General features: G+C 39.1%; 1 protein-coding gene across 4 annotated transcripts in view; it reads right to left on the bottom strand.

Annotated features, from left to right (window-relative positions):
- The window catches only part of Col24a1 (collagen type XXIV alpha 1 chain), a 259,667-nt gene that overhangs the window by 34,704 nt on the left and 208,132 nt on the right, over positions 1-16,831 (bottom strand). For all 4 annotated transcript variants that reach the window (XM_036190194.1, XM_036190198.1, XM_036190196.1 and 1 more), the window contains 3 exons: positions 1,638-1,745; positions 647-754; positions 502-555 (listed from right to left, as the gene is read on the bottom strand). In XM_036190194.1, the coding sequence (XP_036046087.1) occupies positions 502-555; positions 647-754; positions 1,638-1,745 (270 nt within the window). The remainder of the gene's footprint in view (positions 1-501; positions 556-646; positions 755-1,637; positions 1,746-16,831) is intronic.

The following is a 16,831-nucleotide window of genomic DNA, read 5'->3' as shown; positions in this document are numbered from 1 at the left end:
ACTTAGAGGGACAGAGGGGATAGAGGGCAAGCATCATCGGCGTCATCTTACACTGTGTTTGTGACAGGCTCTTGCTGCATTAGTCATGCTAGCTGGCCAGCAAGCAGGTTCCCTATCACTGTCTCCCATCATCCCCCAGTGGGTGCTGGGATTGAAGAAGGCTGAGCTACTGTGATTAGCTCTGGTTTGTATTCTGGGAATCAGAACCCAAGGTTTGCATGGCAAGTGTTTATTCAATGAGCCTTATTTTAAGTTTTTTTTTCAGACAAAGTTTCATATATCCCAGGCTTATCTTGAACTCTAATCCTCCTGCCACCAAGTCTAGCAATTACAGGGGTTTTCAAATTAACATTTTCAAAACTCAAACACATGGGATACCAATAAATATTTTAAAGATTAAAGAAAAGTTCAGGTCATAGACTAAATATTGATTATTTCAATACCTCTCTTTTTTGAGATACATATAAGACTATCAAAACATATATATATATATATACATACTCTGGGGCCTGGGAATCCTTGGAAACCTGTCAAACCTTGATCGCCATGTTCTCCCTGCAAGGCAAACAGACAGGAGAATTATTAATATATGGTGGTGGACTGATCTGCAGGCTTGGTGCTTGGTGATTTCAGAGTTGACACCTACAGCCTGCCCTTTCAGACCAGTCTCTCCATGTAGTCCTTGGTCACCTTGTGCTCCTCGTTGACCTCTTTTACCTGGAACTCCAGGTTGACCAGTTAGCCCTTGTTCACCCTACAGACCAAACAGAGAAAGGTGATTTTGACCTCAGAACCTATAAATATACTAATGAAACACAAATACAAATACACACACACACACACACACACACACACACACACACATCCATTTTCAGAATAGTACAAGGCTTTGGGGATGTCAAATATATTGTCTTCATCTTTTCCAAAATTTCCCACAAGTAAAATGTTATTATAACAAACAAAAAGTATAGGCATAAGAAAAGAAAATTCCAGGGATTGGGGTACACATGTGGAAAGAAGAGGGGAGGGGTGATGTTGTGATTTGTAGAAGGTGTTATGTGAGATAGAGCATGTTTTGCACATCAGTGATCATTAAGCTCTGTTCTCCCTGTCTTCCAGAGGCAACTCAGATATGTGACGCCAGAAAGAGTGCAGTTTCCTGAAGGATGGACACTGATTTTACCATGATTATCATTTCAGTTCTGCCAATCTGAACAATGGTTAGCTCTATTATCAGGTTTATTGAATGTTTGTGGCTCATTATCAGGTTATTGAACAGTTATCTTCAGCTTTAGGGAACAAGAGTGTATTTGGGAAAGTATGCATCTGGAAGTAAATTCCATTTCTCTACCTGTAGAAGGCAGATGACAGAGAAGGAAGGAGAGCTTGAAACAAGTTAAAAAAATAAAAGCCCATTTGAAAATGCTTCTAGGTCTTGATTAATGAGTTATCCCCAATGACATGCCTCTTGGTGACCAGGGGAAACAGATACATGTAGGCTAAATACTTTCCTTTTTCCTAATGTGGATTTCCTATCAGTCAGATTTTATTAAAACACATTCATTTGTGATCTAGACAGTATACACAGGGTTAGAACAGGTAGCTTGTCCTACCTGACACACACAATAAGGAAGTACCTTTGGGCCCGGAACACCAGGGCTTCCTGGTGGGCCTGATGAGCCCTTTCCTCCTCGAGGACCTGGGGATCCATCCAGTCCTGCTCTTCCCGGGCTGCCTGTGACACCCTGAATAACACAGACAAAAAATGGAAACTAGGACGTGTTGAGAAGTCTATGTAGAGGCTAGAGAAATATAGAGGGGCTGTTGGTGATGTGATGACCATGTTTGAAAGTATGCTTTCCCTCAGGAATGAAACAATGAATGGATAGAGAAGCCCCACCACTCACATGAAATATCTAATTATAGTTAATACCATCTTGGGTTTTTAAAGTGGAGACTCCAAGGTAACACCAAATTCCTCTTTATCTATACAAGCAGCGTGTACAGTACGCTTTGCTGCATTCTAACTTAAGAATGTATATTCTGCTGGGCATGGCAACTCTCACAGAGGAATGTCTCCTCACAAAGAATTTTCTATTCTTCAATTACACAATTCTAGATAATCCAGTAAAAAGAATTTGAAAATGAAGCTAGTCAAGCAAATATTAAATTTCTAAAACCAAGTCCTGAGTCAGGACTGGCCACCTATGGCTCACAAGCCAAAGACAAACAGTCACTTGTTCTTGTATAGATTGTAACGCAAGCATAGTTTTTACATTTTTGAATGATGAGAAAACCAAAATAATAATAATTTAGAATGTGAAGCGTATATGAGATTGAAATTTTGGTAAATATGAACAAAATGTTAGGAGGATCCAGCCACATACATTCTTTAATGTACTGGTTCTGGCTTCCCTTGCACTGCGGCAGCAGAGCTGAGTAGCCATGATGGAGGTGGAGATGGTGGCACTCCTGTTTGCTGCACAGTAGACTGCAGTGAGGTATGCATCAAATGGACCATATGTGATTTTCCTGTGACATTTTATTTCACGTTTTTTGTTGCTGGAACGTAACTACCATGTCAAAATATGAAAGATGAACCTTGAGTATCACAGTTTATAAGCAGAATAGAAAGAATGTGGACTATTTTGTTTTCAAATTAGATGACAAACTCTTGTGTTTGTTATGTACTGAAACCACATCTATAACTAAAATACATATACATACAGTCCAGCAAATTAGACAAAAGACATATTTCAACTTTACATAAACACAAGAGATAGGAAGTTAGAGTATTTAAAAAGGAGTGTCTTATCATAGCAGAATACACACACACACACACACACACACACACACACACACACACTTTTTAAGAATGCTGGACTAAAATTTTCAATTGTTGGCTCAGCCAAGAATTAACCTTGTTTATGGAGACTGATTACATCATGTATCTAAAAAGCAGCGTTGTTCAATATTGTTTAGCCTTTTGGTGAGAATATTGTTTGAAATGTTGACATTGTAATAGAATCAACAGTTTGAGAATACAGGAAATGCTTTTAAACTAACAGAAGATTGTCATATGGCGAAGTTGTTCATTTGAGGAGTCAGTGATGAGTCTGACATTTCAGAAGAGTCAGCCTGCACGGATGAGCTGTGGTGAGTGCAAAGGCAACTGTTATCAAGGAAGCTAAGGACAAACAGATTAGCACAACCTGAAGTAGAATCTTCTAAGAGGCAACAAAGCCAATAGATGTGATCAGGAAAGACCTATAGGACAAACTTCAGAACTTGAGAAAAGTCTGATGTTTAAAGCTATAAATATTCATTGCAGTATTTTCCAACAGGGGATTTGAGGAGAATATTTGAATTTAATATATGGATTATCCAACCTGTGTGGCAACAGTGAATTCCATTGGATTTTGTGGATTTAATCTTCTTTGGCTGTATAAAATTTTTAATCAAAACCAGGGATGGGATACACTGACATCCAATTACACAATTTTGATGGTTTGGGACAAGTATAGTTTTGTTAACATATTTTGAGACAGAGATGGAAAATTTCCTAAATGAGAGAAACATCCCTCCATATAAGAGGACAGTAAATAGATCTGAAATTTGCCCCAAATAAAGAAAGAAATGATGTGGGATGTAGCTCAGTGGGTAGACAGCTTGCCTGGCATGAATGGGGCCCTAAGGTTCAATGGTCAGCACTACATAAACCAGATGTTGTTGTCTGCACCTATGAGCCCATCACTCAGGAGGTAGAGAAGGACTTGGAGTTTAAGATTATCCTTGATGACAAAGTGAATTTGAGGATAGTCTGGAATGCTTAAGACCCTATCTCAAAAAACAAAACAAAACAAAGCCAAAAAACAAAACCTACCAACCAATCAAACAAACAAGCAAAAAATTTAGGTTTTACAGTAGACTGTACAATGATTATTAGTTAATGAAACTCAAAACAACATAGGAAAACAGTGATTGTATGTGAAAAACACACTGTGGTAACTTCAACAACTGATTGCATGCAACACTGAGAGCATTCTATGTTTCCTGTACCGTCAAAATTAAAACAAGAATTGCAAGGCAACTGCCAGATTTCCTGAGTCCAGTTTCAGGTGCATATTTTAAACCTAGATGGAAGAAGATTCTGTGTTTCTCAACCAATTTGACTGTACAGTTGAGGAGTTTCCACATAATCTTCAATTGGAAATGATTAAGCTACAATGTAACAGCGTGTTAAAAGACGAATATCCAGGGGAAAATCTAATAGAAGTATACGAATTCCTTCCACGAACTGAATATGTTCAACTAAGATCATATGCTCATAAAGTACCATACAGGGAAGCTCCTATCTCTGTGAGAAGAACTTTCAGAGATGGAGTATGTAAAATATGCAGAGTCACAACACAGGGCAGTTTAATAGACAGGCAAAACTGTGCATAGGGAACTAAGTGCAGCAAGTTAAATGTTGTCTCTCCAAAGATGGCTACTTGGCTTCATATTTCTTACTAGTAGACCTTATTACAAAATTGTACTAAATTATTACATGTTAAAATTATTAATGAATAAAAACGTGTAGCACTTAATTTGTCATACAAATTCCTAAGCAGAATTCTCAATTTCCCTCCTTTTCTACTAATTCTTACTAAATCTTCTAAGTTCTTCTCTAGAAGGGGCTTGCTACAGTCTGAGTATGTTCCTGGGATACTGAATCATGTTATTCAATGATTCTTCCATGCACTCAACAAGGATTTTTTTTAAACTGAGGGTCAAACCCAGGGCCTTGAGCTTGCTAGGCAAGTATTCTACTACTGAGCTAAATCCACAACCCCAAGGATTTTTTAAGTATCAACTATTATAAGGAAGACACCAGAGGAAGCCCTCTAGGGAATACGTACATAGATGAAATATGATTCTTATTTTCAAGAATCTTCACATTTTATTAGACTTTTTTTGGTGTTTCTAAGACAGGGTTTTGTGGTGATATTATGTTCCCCCAAATATTGTGCACCCTGATAAACTTATCTGGGGTCAAATAACAAAACATCCACTACATATAGAGGCTAGAATATGATGGCATACATGCCTTTAATCCTAGCATTCCAGAGGCAGAGATCCACCTGGATCTCTGTGAGTTCAAGGCCACACTGGAAACAGCCAGGCATGGTAACAAGAACCTTTAATCCCAGGAAATGATGGCAGGAAGCAGAAAGGTATTTAAGGCATGAGGACAGGGAACTAGAGCCTGGTTAAGCTTTCACGCTGTGAGTAGCAATTCAGCTGAGATCCATTTGGATGAGGACTCAGAGGCATCCAGTCTGAGGAAACAGGATCAGCTGAGGAACTGGCAAGATGAGGTGGCTGTGGCTTGTTCTGCTTCTCTGATCTTCCAGAATTCACCCCAATACCTGGCCTTGGGTTTTTTATTATTATTATTATTATTATTATTATTATTACATTTGTGTTTTAATTTTACACATCAGCCATGGGTTCCCTGTCCTCCCCCCTCCCACCCCCACTCCCACCTTCCCCTCTCCCCTCCCCTCCATTCCCATCTCCTCCAGGGCCAAGACTCCCCTGGGGATTCATTTAAACCTGGTGGATTCAGTATAGGCAGGTCCAGTCCCCTTCTTCCAGGCTGAGCAAAGTGTCCCTGTGTAAGCCCAAGGTTCCAAACAGCCAGCTCATGCACTAAGGACAGGTCCTGGTGCCACAGCCTGGATGCCTCCCAAACAGTTCAAGCTATTCAATTGTCTCACTTATCCAGAGGGCCTGTTCCAGCTAGGGGCTCCACAGCCTTTGGTTCATAATTCATGTGCTTCCATTCTTTGGCTATTTGTCCCTGTGTCTCTCCAATCTTGGTCTCAACAATTCACTCTCTTACAATCCCTCCTCTTTCTCGACAGTTGGACTCCTGGAGCTCCACCTGGGGCCTGGCCTAGGATCTCTGCATCCACTTCCATCAGTTATTGGATGAGAGTTCCGAGGCTACAATTACCCTGATTCCTAAACCACACAAAGACCCAACAAAGAAAGAGAACTTCAGACCAATCTCCCTCATGAACATAGATGCAAAAATACTTAATAAAATACTAGCAAACCGAATTCAAGAACACATCAAAAGTATCATACACCATGATCAAGTAGGCTTCATCCCAGGGATGCAGGGATGGTTCAACATACGGAAGTCCGTCAGTGTAATACACCATATAAACAAACTCAAAGAAAAAACCACATGATCATCTCACTAGACGTAGAAAAGGCATTTGACAAAATCCAACACCCCTTCATGATAAAGGTCTTGGAGCGATCAGGAATACAGGGAACATACCTAAACATAATAAAGGCAATCTACAGCAAGCCAACAGCCAACATCAAATTAAATGGAGAGAAACTCAAAGCAATACCACTAAAATCAGGAAGAAGGCAAGGCTGTCCCCTCTCCCCATACTTATTCAATATAGTACTTGAAGTTCTAGCCAGAGCTATAAGACAACATAAGGAGATTAAGGGGATACAAATTGGAAAGGAAGAACTCGGGTTTGTTTTTATTAAGACCCTTTAAGATTTGTGTTACAGGGTTTCTCTGTGTAGCCTTGGCTGTCCTGGAGCTCTCTCTGTAAACAAGGCTGGTCTAGAATTTACAGAAATCTGTCTGCCTCTGCCTCCTGAGTGCTGGGATTAAAGGCATGTCACCACTGCCCAGCAATTATTATAATTCTACATACTGTTAAAATTCAATCTATCATCTATTATTTATATTTAAAATTTATGTTTATGTGTGTCTGTCTGCATGTATGTATGCACACACATGTGTGGGTGCCTACAGAGGTCAGAGGAGGGTGTTTAGTACCCTGGAGTTGGAGTTACAGTGTGTTGTGGGCTGCTGGATGTGGGTGCTAAGAAATGAACTCTAGTTCTTTGCAAGAGCAGCAAGCTCAACAACCAATCCTTGTTTTAAAATGCTTGTTTAGTTTAATTAATTATTAAACTGGAACAACCCATCCATACTTCTGTGAGTAACCTTTAGAAAAGTCATAGACATGTGCTTATATTAACAACTGATAAACAAATACTGGCCATTGAGAACCTCTAGAACGGTGCACACAACATACATACAGACTTGCTTGAAGGCACAGAGGCTTAAGAAGGTAATGAAGAATTAGGAAGCCAATACTCAAGAACATAGAGCAACTCAGAATTAAGCCTGACATTGAGGCAGTATTTTGACAAAATAAATCTAATTCTGAAAATGCTGTTTCAGAGGGTGGTATTTCAACAACCAATCTTAACTGCTGAACCATATCACAGTACCTAACTATATTCCTAGATACCCTTCTAGGTAGAGTTTCTATGACCAAAAGAGTCACTTAAGTATTAGTAAGCTATGCCAAGTGATTAAAGGCAGATAGCTATAGGACATAAATTCATATTCCTTGGCTAGACTTTCAAGACTTTTTTTCGTCCTCATCTACATTTACTATTTTATCTCCCATCATTTCTTTATGTTAGTGGAGCTCAGTATTTTTGAGGAACTATTATGAGTACAAAACCTTTATAAAGGGAGGAAAAGAGGAAGGGAGAAGAAAAGAACAGATGAGAGAAGATATGGTAGATAAGGCAGTGGGAAAGAGAATGTATCTATCAATCTATCTATCTATCTATCATCTATCTATCTATCTATCTATCTATCTATCTATCTATCATCTATATATCTATTGAGGGGAGAATCTCCACATTGTAGAGTTTGGATGTTGATGTTGCAGTTCTTACATATTGCAAGCACTTCATCCTAAAAGTATTAGTCTGTCCTGTTTATTTTCCTTTGCTTCCTTCTATATGTTTTACATTGATTTAATATATTCTGTGAGTCTGCACTTCTGAGATGGCTTTCTATATGAATCATGAGAACTCTAAGGGAATGAGACGGTTCCATTTAGAGTTCATCCATGCAAATGAAAGAACATCCTGGGACTGCAGGAAAGTTTCAAAAATGGCCAAAGAAGACTGAGGTGTAGTTAATGACCAGATCTCTGATCAGAATATGACTTTACAGGAAAGGGATGTCTTAAAAGTGAAGTTTGGGGGGGGGGTAAAAAGAAAAGTGAAGTTTGAGCTGGACATGGTGCCATATGCCTGTAATCCCAGAGCTTAGACACTAAGGTAGGAGGGTCATGAGTTCAAGGCCAGCTTGGGCTACATAGTGACTCTGAAGCCAACATGGACCACACAATGAGACTCAGTATCAAACAAACCAACAAACACCACCAATAAAACAACACCCAATCCACACAACCAACCAACCATCCATCCATCCAACAACCAACCAAGAAACACCAAAATTCTAATGCAAAGTGTTTCCTCCTATTGGGGAAAAACCTCAACAGCTAGAAGATCTAAAGACTCTATAAGTCTTACAGCATTCTTAAAAGGTCAGGTATAAAAGATGGAAGGAAAGGCATGTAAGGAAGGCAAAACAAAACAAAGCAAATGTTCTTAGACCAGCAAAGTAACTCTATAGTTAAACTTGGTTAAAAAATTAATGTGTGAATATAATTATTGGTGTAATAATTAAAAATAATAGATTATCTTGCAAGCTTGTGAGGTGCCTTTTCCCAGATGTCCCAGAGAGATGTGCCATATGAACATAGTATACCAAATGTAGGCTATCTTAAGATCTCACAATTCTAAAACAGTACAGCTTCACTTTCATCCTAGTTCTAAAGATCATTATTTTTCTAGTGTGAGAATACATTGCTGGACGGTTAGAGATTGCAGTCTGCCACAGCCTAGCAGCTCTCTCTAAGCTCCACAATATGGAAATCCCCTCCCCCCAAAAAAGCAAGGCTTCCTGCTCTCTACCTGCCCTTATCTGGAGAATGTCCCTGGGCCTGGAGGACTGACCTCATGTAAAAGCTGTCTCTAAACCAGATGCCCGATTCATCTTTAGCTTGACCCTTGGCCCAGATCCCTGCTCTGAAGACTTGGGCTAGGCGCTCTGCCATAGGACCTACTGCCACATGCAAAGCCTTGGGATAGGAACGTGCCACTCAGTGCAAATTAGGGTTTACCCTCAGGCTCCCCAGTACTATGTATTCCTTATGCTCCGGAATAAAGTTGAGCCGATTCACCAAAGCTGTCTCCTGGAGGGCTGTCTCCATTCCTGCTCATGTGCCACATACAAAGCTGTCTATCTCCCCTTCTACCTCATCCCCCTCTCGAACTGATGGCCCATAGGCCAAGAGGGAAAGAGGACCCCCACTTCTAGTAAAAAAGTCATACACTCTACTGCTAAGACACAAACCACAGACACTTAGACACTGTGGAACAGTTCTGGGGTCAATGGATAATTTGGATTGATAATAAGGGTAGTAAAAGTCATCATGAGAAACTTTGTCAAGGTTACATGGAAACTTAATTTTCTTGAGTTATCAGACATTTAGCACAGTCTAACGAATACACTGCAAGTCGTTTACTATTCATGTTGGTTTCTTAGAGAGAAATTCGAGGATGGTAGCAGAGTGTTCTGTACAAAGTTCTAAGAGTGTTTTAGACAATCAAAGAACAAACATTTTTTATTAGGGATACACAGATGGATGATTAATTTTGCTTTCAAGAGAAACAGATGCTAATTCCAGGCATTCCCTCCAGTGGCTTCCAGAGGATGATTTGCTTCAAACTAATGAGTAAAGGGGTAAAGTAACACAGGGAAATTTTATAAACAAAACCATAGTAATTATTCATTTTGGTAAGGGATGCTGGAATCAATGAACAGCTTACCTGAGTCTTAGAAGGTTAATATTACAGCACACACATGTATAAACTATGAAAATTTCCCCAATCTACATAAAATATTCTCTAGTCAATTTATTATCATTTTTATAACTGAAAGGTACTATCCAATGACAAAAATAGAAGGTTACTATAACAAAAAGTGTTTATGATGTCTCATGGCCAGGGAGCTCCATCATTCTCAAACAAGGCTATCTCCCTATAGAAACAAGTTGTGAGCCCTTCAAGAGAGCATTGCCTATCTTGACCGGTCAGAGGCCAGAGACTCTAAGGAGAAAGGTCCTGGATTCCACAAATAAAGACAACAAAAACATCACATAGTGGGTGCTTTTTTTCTCTGCGCACCTCCCATGCGTCAGAGACTGGCATCACCATGTTTCTATTGTTCTCAGTTACACCAGATAAGGAAGAGGGAGGTGCTTTTCACTTAAATCTCTCTCCTCTGGAAGAAAATACTTTGTCTTCTTTTCTGAATGGGAAGACCCAGGAAGGAAAAGGCAGCTTCCCTGTAGCCACTGACAAGAAAACCAGAGGTTTTAGACTCAGGCATGTAGAGAGGAGAGTGAAGAGATGGCTTCCCTCCTGCTCCCCTGGTCCTTGCTTTAATTAACTGTCACTAGTACTGAGCAAGCTATCTTGAGAATCAGTGGTAAATAAAACCTGTGAAATCTGGGCAATAATAGAAATACACATTAGAAAAAGAGGCTCAGCTAAGAGACTAATGTCTTTAAAATTATATTGAATGAATGCTAATTCTGTTGATTTTTCAGTCAAATGGAAAAAAACCTTAATGACATTGAACTTCATATTATTTGATGTTTCTTTGAAAATTTCTAGGAAAAGTTTTTTGTTTTCCTTTTTTTGCCCTCTATGTATAAACAAGTGTTTTATATAGTAGCATTATGTTCATATAGCTACTTATTATGTAAGGAGAGAGCATAAAATTTACTTTCTTTAGCACAAACATTTAGCACAATATCCCAAAGTTTCTTTTTATTTTAGGCAACGTAAGTGTGCAGGGTTTTTTTTTTAAGCCAGAAAATCCAAGAGCCATAAACAGAACACTGTTCCTCCTCTACTGTAACACGCAAAGCCACTTCTGCATGAGGACAAAGTTCTCTTTTATTTGATTTACTAAATACACGTCTCCTAGGAAAGAAGTGGCCATTTAAAAGTACTTGGGCTAGTAATTATGGGTAGTTATATGCAAGGCTACAGCATATATAAATATGCCAGATTCATAATGCTGTCCTACAGTTTCAATCAAAAGCAAAATGGTCAAGAACTAGAGTAAGATTTATGAATGAGCTGCATGCTAAAGTTGGAAGGTAGTTTGAAACATCTAAATGTATTAAAGCTTAGGCACTGAAAGTAAACTGAGGCAAGTCTTACTCGGGGAAGGATAGTGGTGCTTGATGTGTGTCATTTCCGAGTCTAGGAAACTAACCTGTCACTTAGATGCAGCAAACGCCAGCATTGTGCTGTTCTGCCTCACAGGCATTACTTACATATTTTCACTAGAACAAATGATCATTTCTTAATCCTGAAAAACCTGAACAGTGAACATGCCACTGCAATACAGGGGAACTGTGTGAAATCTCCTGTACTTAGGTCTCAACATGGAACCACGGCATTGCCAGGGGCCAGAAGAGGACTATGTATGCCTGGTTCTTTCACATGTCTCCTCTGTTACTGCTGTGAAGAAATCATTGCATACCTTCCTATATCAAAGCTAACTAATAGCACATCTGTGTATTTCACTCCACCCTTCAGTAATCCTGTGAACAGGCCAAACTCTTTCCTGACTATGAGCATTTTCATTTTGCTCCTTTCATCCACCAGGTTTTTAAAAAATATATATCAAGATTCATCTTATTTCAGTCAGGTTCCGTTCCTTATAACCTTCTCAGGGAGGCTTCCCTACTGAACTTCATGTACAGCCTGCCTCTCCCATGATGCTTTATCATGTATTATTTCTTCTTTTTTTTTTTTTTTGGTTTGTTTTTTGTTTTTTTTAGAAAGGGTTTCTCTGTAGCTTTGGAGGCTGTCCTGGAACTCGCTTTGTAGACCAGGCTGGCCTCGAACTCACAGAGATCCACCTGCCTCTGCCTCCCAAGTGCTGGGATTACAGGCGTGCGCCACCACCGCCCAGCAATCATGTATTATTTCTTTACTTGCACTAAACATGATTTGAATTATCTGCTGCATCTATTTATTTAGTTATAGTCTAGTATCCAACCATTATATTGATCCATATTATCAATCCATAAATTGTGATTTTTTTTGGTTAAAGGTCAAATGCTAACACTTTCTTGCTGTTTCATGTACATTCCATGAGGTCAGCTTTTGTTCACTTTATTACACTCTAACTCCTCACTCATACCAGACACTGAACAAATATTTTTGTTCTAAAGTAATATTAGAATAAGCATTTTTATTTATCACTAGATAGAGACAATATTGACTCAATAATCTCAGAATATGTGTTAGGCTCTTTACAAACATTATATCATTTGATTATAGTAAAAACCATATAAATTAGGTATTGATATGCTCATTTAATAGATGCTGTTTAGGATGCTAATTAGTTAACACAAGTCATAGTGACCACATGAAGAACAATTCTCAATGATTTATAGGGCTTCTCCTATGAGCCCGACAATGTGCAAGGTGCCAGGCATCCAAAGAAGAATAAAATACAAGACCTGCTATAGAGGAGTTTACAATCCCTTGTGAGAAAACAACATAAACAATTGGCATCTAAATTAACTGTGCTCTGCTAGAGAAAGAACCCTGAGTATATGGAAGTTCTGAGAAGATAGGACTCGCATTTAAAGTTAGAGTAAATTTGAACTGAGTCCTGAACGGCTAAGAAAATATTCATCATAGAGTTAAATGGAAAGGTGGGAGAACTTTCTAAGCAGAGAGAGTAAATGCCTGCATGGAAGGGAGAGGAGGAATACAGAGCATTTGGGAGGAATAGCTTAGAAAGTCAGCACACTTCGCGGGGTAGAGCATCACTGTGAAGAACAGGGTGCTGATGCTAGATTTCTTGGTTTTGAATTCTGGTTCCTGTGCTTGTTGACTGTGTGATCTTGGGCAAGTTCTTAGTCTTTATGGGTCTCAGCTTCCTTCTGGTAAACTGGAGATAAGAGCCACATTGACCGCACAGGGGTTAAATAACTTAACATATGATCAGCACTGGAACAGTGTCTGTTACACAGTCAACACTGATAACTTAGCTGTTATTTTGCTTGAAGTGAGCAGTACTCGTGAAGAGCAGGGTAGAATATCGGCCTGGCAAAGTAAACAGAGGCCAGATACTGAAAGAACTCCATTCCATGGAGTATGAGCTGTATCTGATGGGGTGGGGTTCACTGAAGATCCAACTAGGAAAGTTTTCTCCTTCTGCAAATCTTTCACTTTGGTACTAATAAGCTAGCACACCATCTGAGTTCTGTCCTGGAAGAGATCCTAATGAGCAGGAAATCTGTCCAACGAAAGCAGCATAGCAAAAGAGGGAGAGAGTTCTAATGAGATCAAGCCCAAACTGGATAATCAGCCTTTCATAACAACGAGTTGACAGGATTTGTCCAGCAGAGACTTGTCCATTGCAAGTATGTTTTTCTAAAACACGTAAAGGTAGAACAGCATCCCCTTAGGAACAAAAGTTGAGTGTGACTGGGTCATAGGTTACAGGTGACCAGATGGGCAGGAGGACTGCAGGTGCTCAGGACCCAGGATCCCATGGTGGGCAGGGGTGGGTTGCTGAGGTATGCTTTTCCTCTTATACAGTGCCGCGGTACCAGCCACAAAGAGAAATTAAAGATTCTCAGTGTTCTTTTAAGACAACATTAAACACAGGTTCACCTGATGAATGGCAAAATCAGGCTCGAAAGGGCCTTGATTTGTCCTAAAATAAGTTGTTAGTTTCATTTCTTCCTTTCCAAAAACCAGTTTTATTAGCATAGCAAGAAAAGTAATAATAAAAAAGGCTGGTAAGTCTTCATTTTGGTGACAAATGGATTTATGATTTTTTCAAGGAAAAGTTTTTTTCCTAAATGATTGAGGTACTGTGTTTGTACAGAAGCCCAACTCAATGAAAACAGCATGGTAGACTCATCTGCTACAGATGTGCTAAACTGTCTGGCTTCAGAACACTCATCTGAGCACAAGGAAATTCACAAAGGCAACTTGAGCCCCCCTAGTATCTGTCCCTTAGCTGTGGTCACATGACCATGAAAAACACTGAAACTGCAGAGTGAAGATGCCAGGAATTCTTAAATTCATGGCCACATCAAAACTAAAAAAGAAAAGAAAGAAAAAAAGAACATTGTTTAGGAAAACTAGGCAGTTGCATAATGCTACAAACCCTAGAATAAATATTTTTCTAAGTGGATAAACCCAGCGGTCTTTAAAGGTAAGCCAAAGAACACCATGGTGCCATGATTTAAAAAAAAAAAAAAAAAAAAAAGGCCGATGGAAAGATGTCGTTATCCTCGGTTGAAAATACTTCAGAAATCTTCCTTGTATTTAGCAATGATATTATTACCTCCAAAATAGCTTTAAAAACCCCAGTAGCTTTACTTTTGTTCTAGAAATTGTTCTCTTGGACATTACTCATGCTAATGACCAGGTAGCCACTGAATATTTCAGTTCATTTAGTGTATTCTTTAAAAAGCATGACAATCTTAATTTCATATAAAATATTCTGTAGAGAGCAGAGATATTTAAGGAAAACACTTCCATCTTCATAAATACTCCAAAGATGTGCAAACACTGGCTTTGCAATGCATAGTCTATAAGGGAATGTTAATGTATTTTTATTTTGATAGATATTCATGTTTTAATTCTCTGGGCATCCCAGTATCCTAGCTATACATGTAAAAATTTTCCAACATATCCTGTGAAAATGTTAAAAAGTGATGGCTATGATCTGATGTCTACTTAATTGCTTTCTAATGGCAATATCAGATGTCACTCAACTTCATGGCCCTGGGAGGTGTATTGTAGCAGTATTTACATTACTATAATTCATGTTAGTTTTTTTTAAATCACCAAGTTCAATAAGCTTTCTTCGCTGATCATGTACAAAGGAATGTATGGCTCAAATCTCTTTTTAAAAGTCGTTCCAAGATTAGAGTAATTTAAGAAGTGGACATAGATCACGCACACCTCATTCAAATAATTCACCCCAGACTCTTTTTTTCCCTCCAATAGATCTTCAACCTTGAGGCCATTCTCATGAGGGTTTAAACATGCTCAGAATGTCTCACTAGAGGTAAGTTCTGACCTGCAGTTTATCTCTAGTCGCTACCCAGCTTCTTCATCCAGAACTCAGCTTCTCCATTGAGAGATCTGATGGTCTGACTGTCTTGACATGTCATTCTCCATTCTCTCCTCAAGTGGCCCAGTTCACAAATCAGACCAAATGGTTCTTTGCTGAAGTTGCCAATGCTCTCCACATACTAAACCACAGTGCTCTTAGGGTCATTTTTATTGGATTTCTGTTTTAGAACTTTACTTGTAAACCCCAGAAATTGACCCTGGATAATCCAAAGGTTAAAAGGACCATTGTAACTCACATAATCACAGATAAACAATGAAAATCAGGTTTCAAAGTACAATAATCAAAAGGTAGTCAGGAGTCAAAGTGTGGACACAGACCTACACCATGCTTGCTGCTGAACACAGGGTGCTGTCAACACAACTACTGCCGCTGATGACTGTGTACTAGAGTTGGTAGCTCCAAGGTAGCTCTGTGTGGAACAGAGGAAGTAAAAAGTGAATTTGCTGTGTTGACATGAGCAGGGCCATGTCAGGGAGCTCAGTGCCTCAGACCCATGGCAATGGCAAAACCTTCCCCAGGTCAGAGGGTTGTGAACATTGTTGGCATTTTAATCCAGTCCCCCATGTACCTTTTAAACAAATACTTTACACATTTTTTTTTAGTGTACTTCTCTACGTTTAGCACTGTTCAACTACATAAATAACCACCTTAGTGTTTAGATATCAAGCCTACAATAGTCAGTACTGTAACATGGTGTACAAATAGAGGCAAGGGCTACACCACACAGCACAGGCTGTGGTAAGCTGCACAATTATAGTTTATGTAAGTGCAGTCTATGATGGTTCATAACGATGGAATCCCAAACAGTGCTTTTCTCAGAATTCTGCCATCAAACAACACACAAGTATATAAGTTCAATTTTGTGTATGGCTCATCTACCTTGCAACATTGCTAAACTAATTTCTTTAATGCATCCTGGATTTTCTACATGGATAATTGTGTTATGTGCAAATAAAGACAATTTTTTTCCCTTCCATTATCATCTGGATGAGTTTTGTTTCTTGTTACTGCCCTGACTGGAACCTTACTGTGTTTGGTAGACTTTCCAGTACAACACTGAATGTGTCTTATAAACATGAGTAAAAGTGATATCTTTTATCATTTAAGAGCTCAGCAGGCTGCCTTACAAAGTGAGACGGTTTTATTAGAAAGGATACTGAAAATATTGGTGATTGGATAGATTAATTAAAAATGTGGGAAAGGAAGAGAATGCAAACAGGAAGTAAGTACATAGCACCTAATAGTCAAAATCTGAGGCACCATGAGGAAGCAGTGGAGGGTAGAGTCTTAGAGAGACAAACATACTTGAGACACATTCCACCTCTCGTGTTAGAGGGAAGCTACAGACAGTGGTATGATCAGTAGAGCACAGACTAAATACATACATGCTTGATTATTACATTCACTATTACTGTCACATGAACAACAGGCAAAGACAGGCAACTTTTGGATCAGCAGAAGAAAACTAAGATGTCTCTGGAAACCAGGAAATAACATAGGACAAGGTGGATAGACTGAAGATGGAGATGCTCAAGTGGAGAAGTGTAAGATGAATAACCTCCCCAAGAACATCAATTTCCTGCTATTCCTGATGTTTCTAAATACAGCATGGAGGGTATCAGAGAGCTTAGAAAAGAAATCAATATGAGGTAAGTTTGCCATTATTTGAAGACATCATCTACTTGA

The sequence above is a fragment of the Onychomys torridus genome, chromosome 6, assembly GCF_903995425.1.
Source record: "Onychomys torridus chromosome 6, mOncTor1.1, whole genome shotgun sequence".
In the NCBI taxonomy this organism is placed as follows: Eukaryota; Metazoa; Chordata; class Mammalia; order Rodentia; family Cricetidae; genus Onychomys; species Onychomys torridus.
This window is presented reverse-complemented; position numbering and strand designations above follow the sequence as displayed.